Source organism: Eleutherodactylus coqui, chromosome 12, assembly GCF_035609145.1.
Source record: "Eleutherodactylus coqui strain aEleCoq1 chromosome 12, aEleCoq1.hap1, whole genome shotgun sequence".
Taxonomy (NCBI): domain Eukaryota; kingdom Metazoa; phylum Chordata; class Amphibia; order Anura; family Eleutherodactylidae; genus Eleutherodactylus; species Eleutherodactylus coqui.
The window spans coordinates 127399862-127420969 of record NC_089848.1 but is presented as its reverse complement, the minus strand read 5'-3'; the positions used below and the strand labels follow the sequence as shown (position 1 = coordinate 127420969).

At 44.4% G+C, this 21108-nt stretch overlaps 1 protein-coding gene across 2 annotated transcripts in view; it reads left to right on the top strand.

Moving 5' to 3' along the window:
• Window positions 1-14204, top strand: part of NEBL (nebulette) — a 209132-nt gene extending 194928 nt beyond the window's left edge. The window contains exons 30-33 of one of the 2 annotated variants that reach the window (XM_066585578.1): window positions 2207-2299; window positions 3777-3911; window positions 10317-10435; window positions 12178-14204. In XM_066585578.1, coding sequence (XP_066441675.1) covers window positions 2207-2299; window positions 3777-3911; window positions 10317-10435; window positions 12178-12354 — 524 coding nt within the window. In that variant the 3' untranslated portion in view covers window positions 12355-14204. The remainder of the gene's footprint in view (window positions 1-2206; window positions 2300-3776; window positions 3912-10316; window positions 10436-12177) is intronic. The other variant, XM_066585577.1, reaches the window with a different exon arrangement.
• The last annotated feature ends 6904 nt before the right edge of the window (window positions 14205-21108 follow it).

The window sequence follows — 21108 nt, the reverse complement described above, 5'->3', positions numbered from 1 at the left end:
ATGCTCCGGTAGACCCCCGCCTGAGCAATCACTGGCGATGACCGTGGGGGTCCGTACTGGAATCTAAACAATGATTGGGCCAAACACAAGGGCCCTAAGTACAGTAAGTGACTACGGAGGCCGGTGATTGGTACATTTGTTGTTTAACGAGGGTTCGGAGTATAAATAAAAAATTTTTTAAATGACCGGGCACGCTATAAAATAACAAAAGAATCAGTACTTACCTCTCTTTTCGCCCCACAAAGCTGTGGATTGGCTTTGGTGAATCTCCCGCTGTCAGCACTGTCTGAGTCAGGTGATCACTGCAGCCAATCAGAGGGCGCAGCATCCCGTTCTGAACTCCCGGCATCACAGCCCCCATTACCTTTAACGCTGATGCCAATGACACTGTGGCTCCTGATTGGCTCTTCTCCTGGGGAAGAAGAGAGGTATGTATGGATCCTTTTGTTATTTTATGGCATGCTCGGCCATTTAAAAAACCTTTTTATACTCTGATGACCCTTTTACTTGTTTTTTAACTCTTGGACATTTTGCTTCCATGGTGCAAATACCAACTCCTTGTAGTAATATGTATGTAATATCTTCATACAGTGAATGGATAACATAGGGCGCCGTATAACACTGCCATACAGTGCTTACAGTATAGTGTCATATAATGCACACAGTGCCCATATAATATGGCTATACAGTGTCTAAATACTACTGCTACTACCACCATGACATATAATATAGGCCGTCCAGCTTCTTATACCCTCCGGTGTTGTAGTGCAACCAGACCTGATCTGATAGGACAATCCAAGGCATCCATTGTGTCAGTTTGGCTGCCGGATGTCTCTTGTGCCGCACAGATAAGAGTTGACTGCTGTCTGACTATGGACGTCAGGGCGGCGCAAAAAGTGCATCAGAAAGGCATCAGTGATGTCCGGCCTCAAAATACCGGGTGCACAATAATAAATGGGGAGTCGGCCTAAGGCCGTATTTACACGGGCGAGCGCCATATGGAAACGAGAGACTTGGACCGATATTGTGCCTGCGTTGATACGATTTTTTTCTCACTTATTGGAAATAGTAGGAGAGTTTTCTGCGGCCTCGCAGGAAAATAGAACCTGCTGCGATTTATCGATCCCGCAGTATTACTGTGACAGAAGAATCGCCCTTCTAAATGGACTGATTGCAAACAATGGCTTCTATCTTTGAGCCTCTCGCGGCACGTAAAACGCACAGAGTATTGTCTGGGAAATAAGCCCCGTTTATACAGGCGGTTTTCCCACATGTTTTTTGTGCGTTGCGAGATGCACAGAAATTGCGGGAAAATAACCCATTATTTTCAAAGGGTTATTTGCATGTGCGATTTATTTATTTATTTTATTTTTTCTCACAGCGCTACGGAAGAAAAATAGCAGCACGTCCTACTTTAAGGCAGGTTTCACACGGCCGAGAAACTCGCACAACATTTGTATGTTTCGAGTGCGGGAAAAAAATCACTGCATCTCCTTGCATTCCTCGGAACGCATCGCCAATTGTTTTCTAATGGGATAATATAACACGTTGCACGGCGTGCGCTGCGAGACTACGCAGTGAATACAATGGGAGGCTCTTGCCGATCCGCTAACGCGGAGGAGGATTCCTATTTCACAGAACTGATGGGAGGCGTTTTTACAAAAAAAAAATCACTTATCATCGACGCGAAAACCCACGCTGGCGAACGCGATATTGGGTCGAAATTCTCGGCTCGATAAAACGCTCGCCTGTGTATTGGTGGCCTTGGGTGATTCTGTTGAAGAATTGTCCATTGTTCCTTATGTGAGCAGGAAAAAAAAATCGCATCCCGCTCTGATGTACATACGAGTTTCACGCTTGTGCGATGCGGTTTTTTCTCCCATAGAGAATAATGGGTGATTTTCACGTGCGTGCGAGTGTCTAGCAAAACGCACCGCACTCTCATAAAACCTATGTGTTTGCAAGCACAATGTCGGCCCAAGGTTCTCAGACTGATGCTGCACTCGCCGTGTAACTGCACCCTGATGTGTCCAACACTCAATGCTGCAAGGTAGAGCGGGTAGAACCGAAGTAGCCAAGGCTGTAATTTGGCGCATTTCATGCCGTTTTATTTCCACCTTTCTTGCCATTTTTAGTTTCTGTGCTCGCCTGTACTTCACTTTTCTTTCGTCTGTCTTATCTCATGCTTTTTCTTTTCTCAACAAAGACCTTAAGGTTTGGCGCACTGACCCAGGCTCCATTTTCGACATTGACCCTCTGGAGGACAATATTCAGTCTCGGAGCCTTCGTATGTTATCTGGTACAGCAGCTTACATTTCCCCTACATACTAAACTATTGACACGAAGGGAAACTAATTAATTTCTTTGTATTTCCAAGAACAAGTCTCACAATCGGTGTTGCAAATTTATGCCAAGAAAGTCTGTTTAGCTCTATATTTTGGCAGAAGCCACCTTGTATTGGGTCGTCCCAAAATGGCTTTTATCACCTATCTCTATAGCCTTGTGAGAACCCAACTGATCCTGAGTATGGGAGTCCTGTCCTCCCACCTCTACTGGTTATGGCAGCACCTCCCCCACAGTGATATGGAGAATGAATGGAGCAGTAGGCACACATATGTGGGACCTCCATGCATTTCCATAGGGTTGAAGGAAAAAACCAAGTGCATGCTCAACCTTCTGTAACACGTACCAATGGTCCATGTGGAAGAAATCACTCTATGTCCCATTGACATCCGTTTTCAGATACAATATTCAGGGTCCGTGGGTTTTGGACAGCAGACAGAAAGGTGTCCGTGTGCTTTTAGATGTGAGTTGTGCTCGAGTTTCTTGGACACAACTCCCATAAAGCCAATAAATATGAGCTAAACCAGACAGCCCCTTGAAGGAATGAGGAGATTGTAGTAGAAAGAAAGAAAGTGTTTGGAAAGAAGACCTTAAAGCTCAAATTGGAATGACCCACTTACTGTGTGACATGTAGTGTGTATACTGGGCTCAAGCAAGACCTCCAGGTAACACTCCTGGCCAGTATTGAGTGAACCAAAGTAGTCAACCCCCGTTCCAGGTCGAACTTTGCTAAAAGTTCTGCTTGGCGCAAACCCAAACTTCAGGAGGTTCGTCTTGACTGAACCCACTAAACCAGAAGGAAAGAGGAGAAGAAAAAAGAAAGAAAACATTTTTTTCCTTCTCTTTTTGCTTTTCTTTTTTCCCCTCCTGTTTCTATATTTTTCTTTCTTCTTTTTTTCTCATTTTTTCCTTCTTTTTTTCTTTCCTTTTTCCCCTCCTCTTCCTTATTTTTCTTTCTTCTTCTTCTCTCATTTTTCCTTCTCTTACCTCCTTCTTCTTTTTTCATCTTTTTCTATTTCTTCTTTTTTGTCTTTCCCTTTTCTTCTTTTTATCCATTAATGTTCCCTTAAACAGCTCAAACGTGTTTCGATACCCTCCAAGGTGCCCTAATAGTGTTATACAGGCCTTTATGGCTCTTAGACGGTGTAATTCGCCAGTTTTAGTAGCATTGGTGAAGTTTGAACTAATTCGGACCAAAACCAATTTTTTGCTAAAATTTGGTGACCCAGCTGAACCGAACTTTCGCTCATCACTACTCTTGGCAAAGCTGATGCACTTTACACTAAAACAGTGAAACCGTTCTGCCCGGAGTCTTCCATATAATGGGCTAGGTACTGAGCCCTATCCTAATAAGCTTATTTCACCATCTCGCTCTCTGTTCTTGCTGCACCTTCTCTTCTCCATTGGTCACTATAGTCTTCCTTTGTTTGTAGAGAGAACTAGTCTTGGTTCCAGGCAGTCCGTGGGGGCGACCAGAGTCAGTCAGGCTGACGACAGGTCAGAAGTGTCTGAGATGAAATCTAGTGTCTCTTACTACAGTGAGGGGATGAGGGCATCTGATGAAGGAGGTAACAAACCCCTTGTTACTTAAAGCAGTCGCCCCATCTCTGCGAGATATTTAATCACAGTCTCCCTGAACCTCCTTGCAATATTCTCCCCATTGGCCTCAGCGCTGGTTCAAGCGATCATGCAAGCTGCAGCTCCCCTACTGTATTTTCCACCGACCTCCTGTAGGCGGATTTACAGGATATGTAAACGTTTGAGTATTTTTTATAACAATGACTGCTTGATGCAAAAAATAATGAACAATGAAACAATTTTGCAAATATTTTCAACTTAAGAAAAGTTTGCCATTTTGTGTCTACAGCTCTTAGGCGGATGACGATAATGGCACCTGTCATTTTTTTTCATCAGATGGTCCAACGCTGAAATATTGGTGTTGCCACTTTTACCATGTGATATGCTGATGAAAGCGAATCCATTCGATGAGCGCATCGGCTCCTGCAATGGTCCAGATTCTCTTCGCCTTGTTCAGTCTGTTAACCCTCTAAGATGCTTGCATTTCAAGACCCTCTGCGTCCGCGGCACACTAGGGGATCTGGCACATGTGCGGTGACTGGCGGCTGCCCACATCATGAGTAATGATACTTGCATCTGCCATATCTCAAATGATGTTTCTTGTTGCACACTAGGGGATCCAGCACACATGCGTGATTTATGGATTTATGACATGGATGACTGTTAGAGAGTCACTGCTCATACACCAGATCCCTTAGTGCCGCGTAGGTGCAGAGGGTCTTGAAGCACATGGCACCTCAGAAGGGCATGTTAGACTGATGAAGGTGGAGAGAGCTCGTTCCATGGCAGCTGTAAGAATATGGCCAGGATTAGATGATGGTGTCCCTGAGCCCCGGAAGAGTGGTGGAAGCTGAAGTGTCGACCGGTAATGCTAGGCCCAGATCCTTCAATGTTACCAGTGTTTCTCGGTCCACATAAGTGGATGGAGGTGACAGCGGGCCTTCACGGCCGAGATCAGGCCACACCGCTTCATGTTGCGACCTGACAGTGGACTCAGCCTATGACGAAGAGGGAGCCGCAGGCCTCGACTGTATGAGACGTAGCCTCAAGAAGTCGTATTGTTGCTTAACAATTTTTAATAAGACAGTGTAGCGAAACAACAAGAGAAACCGTTCCATCCTACAGATAGAAGCGTGTCTACAGTCCACCCCGGTGGTCGGGTTCAGCAACCAGCCGTTGGCTGAAAGCCTTTTAACGTCCTGGGTTGTTGGGAATAAGTACTTACACACTACTTATTCACGCCCGCGTCTGGGCTGTTAGGTTAATGACCGAGACTGCGGAGAACACCCATATAAATCATGTTGCGTTTAGGGGAGTGAAGTGATTTCAGTCTCCGCCCAGAAGCACAACTTTCTTCCAAAATCCTAGATGAGCATCTGCTTGAGATGTTCCAGGAGCACCAATGCATGTGGGACTGCAGCTGTTCCTCCTCCGCTGCTGTAGGGAGTATCCCCGGCTACTAAGCTTGCAGTGTAGCTGCTTCACACCAACTTGACTACTTCCTGTTCCGCGCAGAGACTCAATCCCCTCACTCCTCCCCCTTAAAGACACAGGAAGCATATATCTCACAGCAGTGCGACCTATACTACAACAACGCTCCTCTCACACAGGAGACTATCTGCCCATTGGACGGTTTTGCTGTCATTTGTGAGGGAAGCGCGCAAGCGGGATATTTCGGTGTATGGACCATCTGATGAAAAAAGAAATCTGTCGATATCAGCATCCACCTCTGCAGCATTGTATGGCACGATTGCCTGACGCTCGTAACATCAACTGATAGACTTCTTTTCATTTACCATCTGACCGCTGTTCTTGCTGCATTGTGCTGTTCCTCTGTTAATCCCCCTGGAATCTATAAATATGTACCTGAGGAGGTTCAGAGGACTTTGTTGTTAAGTATTGGTACTGTACATTGGACGACTGCCTTAAGTATCTGCGGCACCTCATTGCTGTGCAGAGCTTCACTCATAACACACATTAACCTACAGGCTTGTGTGCTATCTTCTAATATATATGGATAATGCCTCCTGTACATTATAAGACTATTACAAGTCATCAGATATCATATGCTGAGTTTATTTTTACAGCTTAAAGGGGTTGTCTCGCGGCAGCAAGTGGGTCTATACACTTCTGTATGGCCATATTAATGCACTTTGTAATATACATCGTGCATTAAATATGAGCCATACAGAAGTTATTCACTTACCTTCCCTGCGCTGGCGTCCCCGTCTCCATGGCTCCGTCTAATTTCAGCGTCTAATCGCCCGATTAGACGCGCTTGCGCAGAAGGGTCTTCTCCCTTCTGGTCGGTCCGGGCACGAGCGGCGTTCTGGCTCCGCCCCCTTCTACACGTCATCGCGTAGCTCCGCCCCATCACGTGTGCCGATTCCAGCCAATCAGGAGGCTGGAATCGGCAACGGACTGCACAGAGCCCACGGTGCACCATGGGAGAAGACCCGTGCTTCGTGGGTGAAGATCCCGGTGGCCATCTTGGAGGAAAAGAAGGAAGAAGTTGCAGAGAGGGGATTCGGGTAAGTAACATTTTTTTTTTAAATTGCAACACATCCCTTGGGGTTGGCCTGCGCTGAACGGGGGGCCTATGCAAAAAAAAAAACCCGTTTCGGCGCGAGACAACCCCTTTAAGGGTTTCTAATACCTTATAGTAGCTTATAGTAGGGCATATATGGGGGGGGGGGGGGAGATTTATGAAGACCATCATTTCCTTCGCCAGCCTTAAAGGGACCTTCTGGCGTTGGGACAACCTGCAGTTGTTATTCTCTGCCCCCCCCCCTCCCGGTCTGCTGGGTTCAGGCCCTGTTTTTGGCGCTCCGAGATGACTGCAGCAATTTACTAACTACCTAATGCACTGCTCTCTGGTGATCACATGAGCAGCTCTGGCCAATCATAAAGCAAGCATAGTGCATTGGTAGTCTAACACCACCAATGCTCTGTGGAGGATTAGGTAGTCTGAAGATTGGGTCGGCCATCTTGGAAGTTGAAAACAAGACCCAGAACTGCCATATCAGAGGGAGGACAGAGAAGAACACCTTCAGGTAATATATCCCCACTCCGGTCCTGGGATAGGAGGGTCACTTTAATATGATTCACCCTGATACACAAGGTTCCTAATATATGCTGAGCGCACGCCTGTTCTTATATTAGGCGCTACAGAAATATACGCTGGGACCGATCTGACGTAGATGTCTGGTGTAATTTATATCCATTTCTGGCATAAATTCTACATACATCTGTTGGCCTGGGATGCCCCGCCCCCTCCCAAAAAGCACCTCCCACTTTTTTTAAAACAAGAGTTGCAAAATCGACGCAAAGAGCTAAAACATTTCACATTTTTGAGCAAATCCCAACTTGTGCAAAAATTTGCAATGTTTTTACAATCAAAACTGGTATAAAAGTCTTCCTGAATGTACCCATTATTCCTTCTAATTCACTCCTCAGCTGATACACAGGACACTCCTGGAAAAGCAATCTGTGACTAACCAGATCTGCAGAAGGAGATAAGCAGTGTCTATAGAAGGACGCTTATCCTTCTATAATTATCAGGCTCTAACATCAGAATCTGGTATTTATGCAAATATTGTTTATAAACATCTGTGCAAAATCGCTATTTGTGTCTAATATAGATGTGTGTCTGTATGTATGTGTGTGATATATCTTAGTGTGTCCTGTGACAGTCTGTAACGGAAATACTGCCACTGTGTGGTTGGATGACCACATGACACACTAAGGCATTCCTATAAGTGGGTCTTCAGCTTTCGTTTGGGATCTTCCATGGAAACGGTAAGTCTATAAAGAGATCAGCAGCAGCGAAAAAGTGTTTTATTCCTGACAGTCATAATTCTGGAAAGGTGGATGACAGTCGTGTCCGTACTGAAAGCCAACTTCGCTGGATTGCAGAAACAGTTGATGATAAAAGTTTAGCAATTTCTATTTTTAGGTATTTGTTGTGTTTTAATCTTTGTGTTTTTGTGGATTTGATCTTTACTTTCTTTACTAATGTTTATCTAACCAGTAAGTGACTGCTGTGTGATAACCCTGACATGTATAACATGTATGTACAGCATGACCGGGGCGGAACTGGCTTTATGTCTTGGAAGCAAATGTATTTACTCGTAATATTATGTTTCCCTAAAAAGAAAACAGTGTCGTATGTAAATGTTTGCCTATGTCTTATTTTCAGGGGATGTCTTATTATACTTACCTAGCAGGCTCGGTCCGGGTCCTCCCGCTGGTCTCCAAAGCTTCAGCATGCTTGCTGCAGTCCTCAGCCGCTCACCAAAGATGACTTCCTGCTTACAAGATTCATAAATCCCGCCTCCAGGAAGTGATGGCTGTGATTGATTCATCAAGCGCTGCATTTATTGGCTGAGCAGTGCTCGAGAACCAATCAGAGCCATTGCTTCTTGGAGGCGGGATTTATGAATCTTTAAAGCAGGAATCAATCTTCTGTGGGCGGCCGAGGACTGCAAGAAGTGAGTTGGAGCTCCGGACTAAGCCTGCTAGGTAATGTATACCTTTTTATGTAATGCAGCTAGGACTTATTTTTGGAGAAACAGGGTAGATACAAAATGTAAAAAGACCCTCTTTTTGTGCTCAGGGCAGCACGTAGTAGTGCCTATCACCCCGATTACAGTGACATGTCTGCTGTGTGGATCTGTGCAGGAGTTTAGGGGAAACTCCTATCAGTAGCAGCACATACAGAGAGGATTACTTAAAGTAGTCCTGGATATTCATGAGCTGCAGGCTAGCCACACCCACCCCGCCCTCCAGCCAATGATTAACAGCTGGCTGACTATTACTGTGCATAGAGAGAGAGCTGCCAATCATTGGCTGGAGGGCTGGGTGGGTGGGGCTAGCTGTAGCTCATGAATATGCAGGACTAGTTCTGTGTCTGTCTGCTACTAATAAAATGCAAGTTTCTCCCAAACTCCTGCACAGATCCACACAGCAGACATATCACTGGAATCAGTGTGACAGGCGCTACCTTATGGTGCTGCAAAAAGATGGTGACAGAGTCCCTTAAAGTGCTTCCCTACACCCCACCACCCTAGACCCCATTAGTGTATTTCATATCTTGCACTCACCCAGCGTTGAATCTGACCACACTGACTAATTAAGAGGCGGCGGGGGGGGGGGGAGGGGGGGTTGGGGGTTCTTCTCTCGTACTGAGAGTCCAAGATAGAAAAGTTGCAGCTAGTCTTATTCTTGGGTTATATCACCAATTGTTTTCTATGGGAGGAGATTTGCGCCGCACTCGCATGTAGATGTGATTTTCATGTCACTGTGATGCGATTTTTACAAATATTTCCTATCGAAGCAAAATACAAATTTCCCGCACGTGCGGCAGCGCCATGTGTTTAACACGTAAGAAGGATCGCACTCGCAGGCAAAATCACTCGTCTGCATGAGCAATATTGGTCCAACCTTTCTCCCCAAACAGCAGTCGGCGGTGGCATTGCCCCTCCCCAAATAACAACTTGTGGCCACCATTATTGTTCTCCGCTCCCCCAGCTGCCTCCGCTGGTCATGAGGTAATCAATTTCTTGTTAAATCAATTACCCTCCTACAAAAACGTTTCACTGCCGCCATCGCAGAGCGTCACCGCCGGTACTTTTCCCATTTCGCCTTCATCTGTGATTGGATGATGACCATGCATCCTCTGCAGCCTCGCATATTATTGGACCTCCGCCAGTCGTGGGCAGAACCTCCATCCATTATCTGTCGCCGGTTAGAGGAGGGGGAAAGGGAAAATGTTTATGGCTACTGACCGGATGCTCGCTTTAAAGGGAACCCGATGTCACCTTTGGTCCCCATAAACTATGTGGGGGGGGGGGGGGGATCTGTGCTTCATACGTTCCTCTCTTGTCTCCTCGTAACGTTGGCATGCGCATGCAGAGTGTCTCTTTTCAGACCGCTCTGTGTGCATGCTCTCTCATTCATCTGTATGGAAGATTGCAAACACAAAGCCATCTGAAGACCGTCTCTGTGCGCTAACTTCATGGGAACACAGCACAGAGACAGGGCATCCGGTAAGGATGAAACCTCTTCCAGAACACCATGTCCCTTTACTTTTGAGCCTCATAATGTAGTTTAAGGAGCTTAAAGGTGATGACAGGTTCCCTTTAACACTGACTTCCCATCTCTGAGCGCCTCCTGCTGGTTCAGTGTTTAATAGAGCTCGATTGGTCAGTTTCATAAAAGAAGTATTTCCAGTACAAAGTGGGTCAGAGATTTGGGTTAAGAGTAGGCTGCCCCTCCAAAGGAGCGAGGCTTGGAAGGTAGGTCTTTATGTTGGTAGGTTGTATATATTATGGCAGATTAGTGTGATGTTTAATATTTGTGAATCTTCTCATTCCTAATGTGTTCTGTGAATGCAGCTCCTGGCCATCCTGGTGCCTACCACCCTCCTCAGTCTCCAGGCTTTGGCTACACGCACCAATCCAGTATGTCCTCTATGAGGTCGATGCATTCTCCACATTCACCTTCACTAAGTATGGTGAGTCCTGAGGTCTATGGTAACATATACAGAAGTGTGCAGCATATACATTCTGAGTCCATCTGATGCAGGATTAGTACTAGAAGTATTGCCATCCTTTTTTCTAGGAAACATCGCAAGGCTTATGTAAGATTCCCCATGCGGGCTTTGGTGCGCTACACAAGGAGAAACATTATTCCCCCAGATTAAGATGGAGATCCAGTAGCCTTCAATATATACAGTATATACAGTAGATCCATTATATAATATGGCCGTTATCACCTGGTTGCCCTAAGTCATACCAACCTCTGACTAACACAATAGTACAACCCCAATTCCAAAAAAAGTTAAGAAAAAAAATTGCAATGATTTTAAAATCTCATTTAACCATATTTTATTCACAATAGAACACACAGAAGGTGAGAGGGAAACCGGTTTCCATTTTATTAAAAAAACAGCTAATTTAGAAATTGATGGCAGCAACACATCTCACAAAAGTTGAGGCAAGCGTAACAAAAAGGCTGGAAAAGTAAGTACTAATGAAGAACAGCTGGAGAGTCAATTTTCTCCTAAGTCACCTGACTGTGTATAAAGAGAGCATCTTATAGAGAGGCCGAGTCTCTCAGAAGCAGAGATGGGCAGAGGTCACCAATCTGTGAAAAACTGCATCTAAACATTGTGGAACAATTTCAGAAAAATCTTCTTCAACGTAAAATTGTGAAGCCTTTGAGTATCCAATCATCTACAGTACATAATATCATCAAAAGATTCAGAGAATCTGGAGAAATTTATGTGCACAAGCGACAAGGTCATTATTGATTACTTGAGATCTGCGGACCCTCAGGCGTCACTGCATTAAAAACAGGCATGATTCTGTAATGTAAATCACTGCATGGGCTCAGGAATATTCCAGAAATCATTGGCTGTGATCACAGTTCTCCATGCAATCCACAAATGAAAGTTAAAGCTGCACCAGGCAGAGAAGAAGCCAAATATCCGAACAATCCAGAAACACCGGCATCTTCTCTGGGCCAAAGAGCATTTACAATGGGCTGAGGTAAGATGGAAAACTGTTCTGTGGTCAGATGAATCCAAATTCAAAATTCTTTTTGGAAACGGCAAACGCCGTGTCCTACGGAGTAAGAGCAGAGGGATCATCAGCGCACAATTAAAAAGCCTGCATCTGTGATGGTAAGGGGGTTGCATTAGTGCCTATGGCACGGGCAGCTTACACATCCTGAGAGGCACTATCAATGCTGACAGTATACAGAGGTTTTAGAACAACATATGCTTCATCCAGACAATTTCTAAATTGGTTAATTTTTTAAAAAATGAAATAGAAAAATGTCTCCCTCCCCCTCTGATATGTCCTACTGTGACGAAAATATGGTTGGATGAGATTCCCAACTCATTGCATTTTTTCCTTAACATTTTATATAGCGTCCCAACTTTTTGGCAATCGGGGATGTAAATATTAACCCTTTGCAATCCAATTTTGGATTCAGGGTTTCCTAGGGGACTTGGTCTTTCTGCCATTATACAATGACACCATCTGCTGGCTAGAGCCAGTACTGCGGTATGTGACATGCTGGAGAGGCCCCCAACAACAGAGCGGCCAGTAATATACAGTAAGAATACCCTGCCGGATGTCTTCCAACATCAGACCTGTACAGCCTTCAATCAGAATGTCTTTAGACGTCAGACAGTGGATTGGAAAGGGTTAACCACTGTACCCACCTACTTCTATGATTCTGTCTCTGCAGAGAACATTCAGAGCCATGTACGACTACAGCGCTCAAGATGATGATGAGGTTTCCTTCAGGGACGGTGACTATATTGTCAACGTGCAGCCGATCGATGAAGGATGGATGTACGGCACCGTGCAGAGAACGGGGAAGACTGGAATGCTGCCGGCCAATTACATCGAGCCGGTTAACTGAGAGCTGTGCGTTCCTTCGCGTTTCAGCAATCGGCATACATTTTATTCTTCTGTGAGGATCGCCACGATCGTGACTTCTTTATTGACGATTATTCTCTTAAAAATGTGCAGAATTAAGTTTTCAGCTTATTTTTTAAGCACTAGCATAAAATCTCCGAGAGTACGAGAAGCTCTTAGATCTAAAATATGGAGCTCTCCTATAAGGAAAGGACGATCCATACCAACCCTCCTAGACGTAGCTGAATGTTGTATACTATAATATGGGGTCTCTCATCCTTTCATAGTTAACCTCAGAGGGCTCTATAATTGCTGACAATCTCGGATATAGCAGCGGTGTAATGTAGAGTATATATAGGGTTATAAAACATATTTAGCGGCTTCTGCTACATTCTGTTCTCTGGGCGTTAGTCAGATGGAATCTAAACCTCTCAAAGTTTTATTCTAATTTAAGACTAAATATTATATAATAAATTAGTATTTATAATGGCGGAATAGTCAGTTGTCTCCAAAGATCCTTGTGATGGCGATCATTGATTAGCGAGCCCCATTGCAAAAGGAAACTTTTGAAAACAGCACTTCATAAATCCAAAAATGATGCCGTGTCCGTGGAAACAAAGTCCCATCAAGGATGCCTTCGCAAGAACTTGTAGGGAGCAAAAATTCAAGTGATTTTAGTCCCCCCAAGGTACATTATAGCGACGGTTCACTTCACACGCTAGGGCTCTCCTCACTTTTTGATATAGAGGTTCCTCCATAGATGGACGGGATATTTTTCTATAGAAATGATCAAAAATCAAAATTCTCATATATAAAACAAGCTTTAGGGTGCCTGCACACGAGCAGAATTTCAAGCGCGTGATTTTAGGCACATAATCCGCCCCAGACCGCAGCCAATATACTCCTATGAGGATCCGCAGTTGTCCCCAGACGGACGGATGTGTATCGCGTTTTTTCACGCGAGTGAAAAAATCTGCGACCTGTTCTAATTTTGGTCGGATTCTGCGCGTGAAGCCTCCAATACAAGTGAATGGGTGCGTTTTTTCACGCAGTACATCCGGAGTGCAGCTGCGGATGGAGTCACTGGTTGCTATGACTACAGGAAGTAGGCATGGCAGGAGGCGTCCCAACACACAGCACAGAGCTTCACAGGCACATTTCAACTGCAGATCTGTCCTTTCAGTCCCCTCATCTACCAGAGAGCAGCCAGCAGACACCAGCCAGGGTGCACCCAGTACCTCCTTTTTTTCCTGGGGGGCTCTTCCTCCTCCGTTACCGCAGTACGTCCGAAAAAAGTTACATGGATCAACCATGCCCACAAAGACATCTGCTCACTGGGTGAAAGCATGTTGCCAGAATAATTTAACGGTGCTCACACAAGCAAGAGGGACAAAACAGAATCTGGGTGTTGGTTTTTAAGCTGTTTTCCAGGGAATGGGCAGTTCTCTAGGGGTTGGGTTTACAATAAGGGTGTCTTCCGGATTTTTCTGCGCGTTTTTTTCCGCAACACATCCGCGTATATCCGCGCGTGATTTTTCACGCATCCGCACCTATCCGCAAGCACATTTAGGTACCATACGCGCGTGAAAATCCGCGAGTGGAATCCGGAACGCTCGTGTGCAGGCGGCCTTAGGCCTCCTTCCCACGAGCGTGACGGGCTCCGCAGCGTAATATTCCGCTGTGAAGCCCGTCACGGCGCCCCCCAGAGCCCCTATACTTACCTGCGGGAGATAGCGTGAAATCGCTTCCCCGCCCACCGCCGCGCGTCACCGCCCGTCACCGCCCACCGCCCTCGCGTCACCAGCCGTGTCACGTGACGCGGCCGGACCGCGTCATTTGGCGTCATATGACGCTCGGCGGTGGGCGGGAAAGCGTTTTTTCACGCTATCTCCCGCTGGTTACAGCGGGAGATAGCGTGAATGGACGGCTTCCATTGACTGCAATGGAAGCCGTCAGTGCGTACAGCCCGTCCTCACCCGCAGAAAATAGAGCATGCTGCGGGTGAGGACGGGAGAAATCGCGGTGCGTAATTCCGCGGTGGAATTACGCATCGTGAGCATTGTGCTATTAGGTTCAATAGAACCTAATAGCTGCGGGCAACGCAGCGGATTTTCGCCGCGAATTACGTGGCGGAAATCCGTTCGTGGGAAGGAGGCCTTAGGGATGGAAATGCACAGCACAGCGCCTCGTCATTGGCATGGAAGGAACGAGGTTGGAGTGTAGTCTCAATGAGAAAAATGAGAAGGGCCCTTAGGCCGTTGTCACACATGAATGCGGCAAAGCAATGCAACTTGAAACATGTTTTTACTTTTGCTGTGGCTGACAGAGTTTTTTTTAGGGCACCCCATGATTGTGATGGGTGATGAGGTGCGCTAAACAAATAAATATAGAGTAGACAGTGCTCAAAAATCGTGGCGCTGGAGAGCGCCATTCAGTCCCGCGATCGAATGCATGTCTGTGAGGCCCCGTTGATTTTAATAGGAGAGTTAAAACCGCGATTAATGCAGCTTTCAAAATGCAGCATTAATCGCGGTAAAAAGCGCCTGTGTGAGAGAGACCTTAGAGTTTCGATTGAGTCCGTCTTCTACTAGCAGGCAGTGACCGGGCTCAGGCAGGCGCTCAGCCAACTTGTTCTAGCGATTCTCAGCAATCAAAACTTTTGACATGTCCCTATGACGCGTCAAAAGTTTTTAGATAGAGCAGATGCATTTTACATCCCCAAGGACAATGCCTGAATTGAGTTTGTAGGTTAACGTATTGTCTAAATCTCTAATATGTGCAAAATTAGGCAAATTAGATTGTTAGCCCCACTGGGCAGGTGTGAATGGTTGAAACAAAATGGAGGTGCCATGTAAATAATGGACAATGATAGGTTTTATGGGTTTTCCCACCATTGACTTAACGCCATAAAAGTAAAAAGTTTTGTCCGACAACTCTTCCTCCCATCTTCCCCATAAACACACATGCTCAGCAAAGTTTTTTCAGTGAGAAAGGGGAATGAGTCCCTTCCAGATCTGTTGGATTGAACAGATAGAAATCCAACATGTTTAATCTTTCTATCTGCTGTTGGGGGAAGAGTCAGTTGATCCCGCTATATTTAATGTGTGCAGCCAACTTAAAGGGAACCTGGTGTAATAAGTTAAAAAAAAGGGAACCTGACATCAACTATAAGTGCCATAGACTAAGTTATGGCACTTATAGTTTGGATGATGGGGGAATCGGGGAGCCTCTTTTCATACTCACCCGGTCCGCCATTTCTGTAGTGTTCCTTGGTGAAATCAGTGCCCGCATAGCAGCAAGGCTCTTTTTACCAGGCTATGTATGAATGGCGAATAAGAATGCATGTGTACAGCCTGAAAAGAGTCATGCTTGTTGTGCGCACCCTAATTTTGCCAGAAAACACCACAGGAATGGGCTACTGGCTGGGTATAAAATAAGGCTCCCTGGACTCGACATCACCTAAAGTTTAATCATGACTTTATTTTTCCATTTACAGAGCTACATGAGGGCTTGTTTTTTGCAAGACGAGTTGTATTTTTCAGTGGTGCTGTTTAATGCACCACATAATTTACTAAAAAACGTTCAAGATTTTCTAAGTGGAGTGGGATGGCAAAAAAAAATCACAATTCTGCCATCTTTGGGGGGCGGGGGGAGGGGTGTCTTGGTTTCACAGCATGCACACTGGGGCAAAAATGACCTCACCCGATTCTGTGAGTCATTATGACTACAATAATACCGCATTCATATAGTTTTACTTTTGCAGGACTTCTTTTAAAAAAAAATATATCTTTGGAAAAACTACAATTCTTCTCTGCTGCCATCGTCTGACAGCCATTGCTTTTTTCTTCTTGTATTGCTAAAATGGTGTGAGGGCTCATTTTTTGATGGACGCCTTGTAGTTTCTACTGGCATCACTTTGCAGTTTGTGTGACTTTTTGAACGCTTTTTATTACATTTTTTCTTGGAGACGGCGTGACCAAAAACGCACAATTTTTTGTTGTGTCTTTTTTTCTGACGACGTTCACCCTGCTGGATAAATAATGTTTTACTTTGATAGATCGGACTTTTACAGATGCAGCGATACTAAATATGCTGTTGTTATTTTTAATATGGGAAAACTTTTTTTTATTTACTTTATTTTTTTCCAATAATTAAAAAAAACTTTTTTGTACTTTTTTTTACATTCTTTTAGATTTTTTGGGACCCCTGACCAACGATCCTGGCAATTAAATGCCACTGTCAGAATTGATAGCAGCAATTAGGTGGTTAATAGCCGCGATCATTGTTGGCTGTTGTGGGTGGGTGTCAGCTATCCCATACAGCCGACACACACCTTGTATGGAACAGGATCAGCTAGCGATCCCACTCCATATAAACCAGGATGTAATCGGGATACATACCCAGGCTGTAAGTCTACGCCCGGTGGTGTTAAGGGGTTAATCCATGTGGCGGTACGCTCTGCATGTGGTCATGCTCAATTAAAATGAATTAGTATTTGGGATACACCAGATAATTTGTATTTGACTACATCCAGATCCTTGCTGGGAATGCAGCCACCACTATTCTTGGTATCAGCGAGGATCTTAGTGGTCATTCCCCTTCCTTTTAGATGAGAGTTTTATATATATTATCTATGAAAGGCCAAAAAAGTCTCTAGTGGGAAACTCCTTATTAGAGGACCTGTTGTGTTCTCATGTCAGCGGGGATGGCTGTATAGCTTTGCACCCATAACCCCAATGAAATCTTTCTTACTCACCACCATACCAGCTAGTCTTAGATTCAAGCTCCTGGCCCTTTTAATGTGTCAAGTGGGCGGTTGCCAATGCTCACTGTCAATACTGACATCAAACTTGATTGACGGTGAGCGGTGGTGATCATTCACTTGGAACATTCCCCATGCCAGGAGACAAATCTAGAACGGGACCCTCAGATCAAGGAGCAGCCACCAGCATCGGTGGATCAAAAACCTGCCATGGGAATCACCATTAACTCCAGTCTGTATCGGCCAAAGTAGACCTGTTTGCAGGGCTGAGTCGGAGTCAACAAGGTCTTGCATCGAAACATTGACGTAGGTAGTGACCACAGCCTAATGCTGACAACGTTTATCAACTATGGAGCAATCTCCAGAAAGTATTGCAATATTTACTTGCATAACACTCAACAGTCTTTCTAACTGGTTGCCACACGGAGAGTTACTGCAAACGTTGGGATGGTTGCAGAAGCCCAGCACTACTCTGGGTTCGAATTTTGGAAAAAAAGACGATTAGTTCTGTTTTACCTTTACACTGCTTTGGGGTCAAAAGCGCTGAGCTGCTTTGGTGTAGCGACATCCGTATACCAAATCGTGATATAATTCTATAGACAATGAGTCTAGGACAGGGTCTGTCCTGCCATGCTCACCTTTCTGCACTGTTTCACTACTCTGACGTTCAGTAATTAAGGGCGCGCCTCCATTCCCAGTGTCTGTGATAAATGGTCATGTGGAGAAATACGCAATCAGGTATTAACAAAATGAACGGGCAGAGAAATGCAAAATAACACAACTCTCCACTTGGCTTCTAGAGGCCAGGCTTGACTTTTCAATAAACTTATAAGCAGTTACAAAAATAACTGAACTGGGCCGACATTCACAACTTAACTAACCTGAGGACTAGTGAGGAGCAATCAGTATAAAAGTTTGGTTCTGCCAGCTTGCTCAACTTTTGCAAAAAGTTTAGTTTGGACTTAATTAGTTTGAATCAACTTGGAAGTTCACCCAAACCCCTTAAACTAGTGTATAACACTGTCTAAGAGCCAATGATCAGAACTAGTGTTGAACAAACCGAACCAGTAGAGCCCAGTTTGGGGTAGAATGTTGCTAAAAGCAAAGTTCATGTACATGCCAAACAAAACTTTTAACAAAGTTTGACCTGAAACAGGGCTCTACTGGTTTGGTTTGCTGAACACCAATAAGATACCCCCGTTAAAAGAAGATCTCGTACAGCAGAATGGTGGTGAATATGAACAAAACAAAGACTGCAATAAAGTCAGCAGTGTCTTGGAAGTAAAGCCATGCAACCGGTCCCACTGACATGAGGACATGATACGTCCACTTCAAGCTGTTCGAATTTAGACCTGATATCTGACAGTGCCATGAAACATTGGAATTGGGCTTGCCACAGGAAAATGCAAGCACTACTGTGTGTAGAAAAGCACAAACTATTACCACCCTACTCACCAAACGGGTGCAGAAGAACACGATTTCTATTGTTGTGCTGCTCTAGATTTAATAAAGCCTTAATAGAGGAATTCAATATTGAAGCCAATAAATGTTCTGCACTAAAATAAATCTGATTAATTCATCTACTTATTTTAACACTTAATCAATATAGAAAAACAGGTGCAGACATAAAATAGAGGGGGCCATGACGGACTGCCGACCATGGTACCGGTTGTGGCCGCCCCGGACAGAAGGGCCACAGCCTTATGCAACCCTAGGGCTATAATCCCCCCTGTCCCGTTTTTGCAATGTAGTTCATGTGAGGAGCAAAGTTCTGCACAGGTTCTTGCCAGCTAAACAAAAGGGCCCAGACTTAGTTGGTCTTCAGCTCTTTGTTACTAAGGGGCCCATAGCAGTAGCATATCTGCCTCCATGGTACATATGCTCCTTTTTGCGGCTTTTTTAATTTTTACACAACACTTGCCGCTTTTCAAAAAAGTGGGTGGGCTTAGTTGAAGGGTCTCTCATGGGTTTACAGATTTACTATAATTTTTGTGAAAATTAGCGAAAATTATAGCAAAACTTCGTACCAGCACATAGCTGATGGAGATTTAATTTTCTGGTACATAAACAGTGAAAGATGCATCAATTTTTTAAAGAAGCATTTGAGTCTTATTACATTTGGCCTGCACTTTTATTTAAAGGGGTTGTCCGGGTCTTTAAAAAGAAAATTTCCAAGGCTTAGAATTGTGTAAAATAAAGAAAACCTACTTGGCTACTTCATCGGCTCCCCATCTAGTGCTTAAGCCCTGGTGCCCGCCGCTCAGAACCTGGAAGCAGATGGTCGGTGGTCATGTACTGTTCATTGTGCACATGACTGCTCAGCCAATCACAGGCTTCAGAATTATTGGCGATTGGCATGAGTGGTCACATGCACAATGAATGACACTTGACCGCCCGCTGGCTTCTCTTGGGTTCCAAGGGGTGGGAAAGACTGAGATATTGAGATAATCACTGTGTCATTACAACTGGAAACATTTCTTTTTAGGAATTTGTTTTTTTTCAGTATTGTGCTTCTGAGACAAAATACTTTTTTCGATTGAACCTATTGGCTATTATCTGTGGAAGCAGCACTTTTTAACCTGAGACTCAGAGGGGTATTCCCATCTGAAACTTTCAAAGCTGTATCCACAAGATACGCCACGCAAATTTGATAGATACCAGTTCTACCTCTTGGACCTGTACTTCTCTCTAGTTCTGGCCCCCACTGCCTCTTGCCTGGTTGAATGTGGTAGCCGGGGCTGGTCAGGACCTATGGAAATGGCCAAGCAAGTCTTCTATGCTGTTTTCATAACTCTCATAGAAGTCAATGACATTCATTGAAACAGTGTAGCTTGCTGTGCTACACTGTTTCCGTAGCTCCCATTGACTTCTATCAGAGTTACAGAAAGCTCAGTTGGATGTTTGTATGTCCCAACCACCCCAGCTGCCGCATTCAGCTAGTTAGAGAGTAGAAGGGGCAAAAATTAGAGATAAGTGCAGGTCCAAGAGGTGGGAATCGCATGTATCAGATTTTCATGGTATACCATGTGCATGTGCCACAAAAGTTGCAGATGGAAAATACGCATATTACAAATCTTACCTGGGATTAAATAGTACTTATTGGGCCATGTTCACATTGTATTTGAGCGATCCTTCAGAGAAATACCTTGGGAATATTTTTATTAGAAGGCTCTTGCCATTTTATAGGCAAACATGGACATATGTTGGCCATACAAGCCTTTTGTAAAAAAAATAAATAAAAAATCTATATATACTGTATGGTATAAGTCTTTTTTTTACCTGATATCTCTGTATGGTATGTTAACTCATACCGACCTGGGGGATCCCACGCACACTAGAGCTATGCAACACCCTGCTGGATGTTGACCCATATACATTGTATTTCCAAGTTTTTATGCAGCCGGATCATTAGGAAGACCTGCTGTACGATTGGTCTAATTTGTCCTCTACATAACTAATAGATGAGGATGCAGCAAGCATAGCCCCTCTCTAAATAAAGTCTTGGTCCCCCGAAAGGTCTATCTTGTAGAGATCCAGGTAAAAGTGAGGCTCCGGCTGTCGTCTGTGTGACCCTAGAATTATAGTCCAGGTAATAGAAAAACACGTAAGCACATGAAATAAAGGTGTTTATAGTTTTATTTGTGATTCCTTAATCAATGACGGCAAGGGGACAATGTGGTCAACAAAGGAAAGTGAAGTTTGCGCTATTTTTATAGGTATATAATGTATAATTTTTTATTCTAGAATGCTATAATGGAATGAAAGGAATTTTGCATTCCAGGGTGCCAAAATGATTTATCCTGATTAATGCCACTGTGCTATGTGATTAAAATGTAAGATACAATAAACAGTCTAACAGCTTATATTTTCAATTCAGTTGAAGTCTCGGTGTTGTATTTTCCAAAAACGTCTATACTTACACAAGTTCCTTCTGTGCTCTTGCAGTTATCAAGTAAGTTACGCTGTATGGGGTAATGTCAATATCTGCAAAGAGAT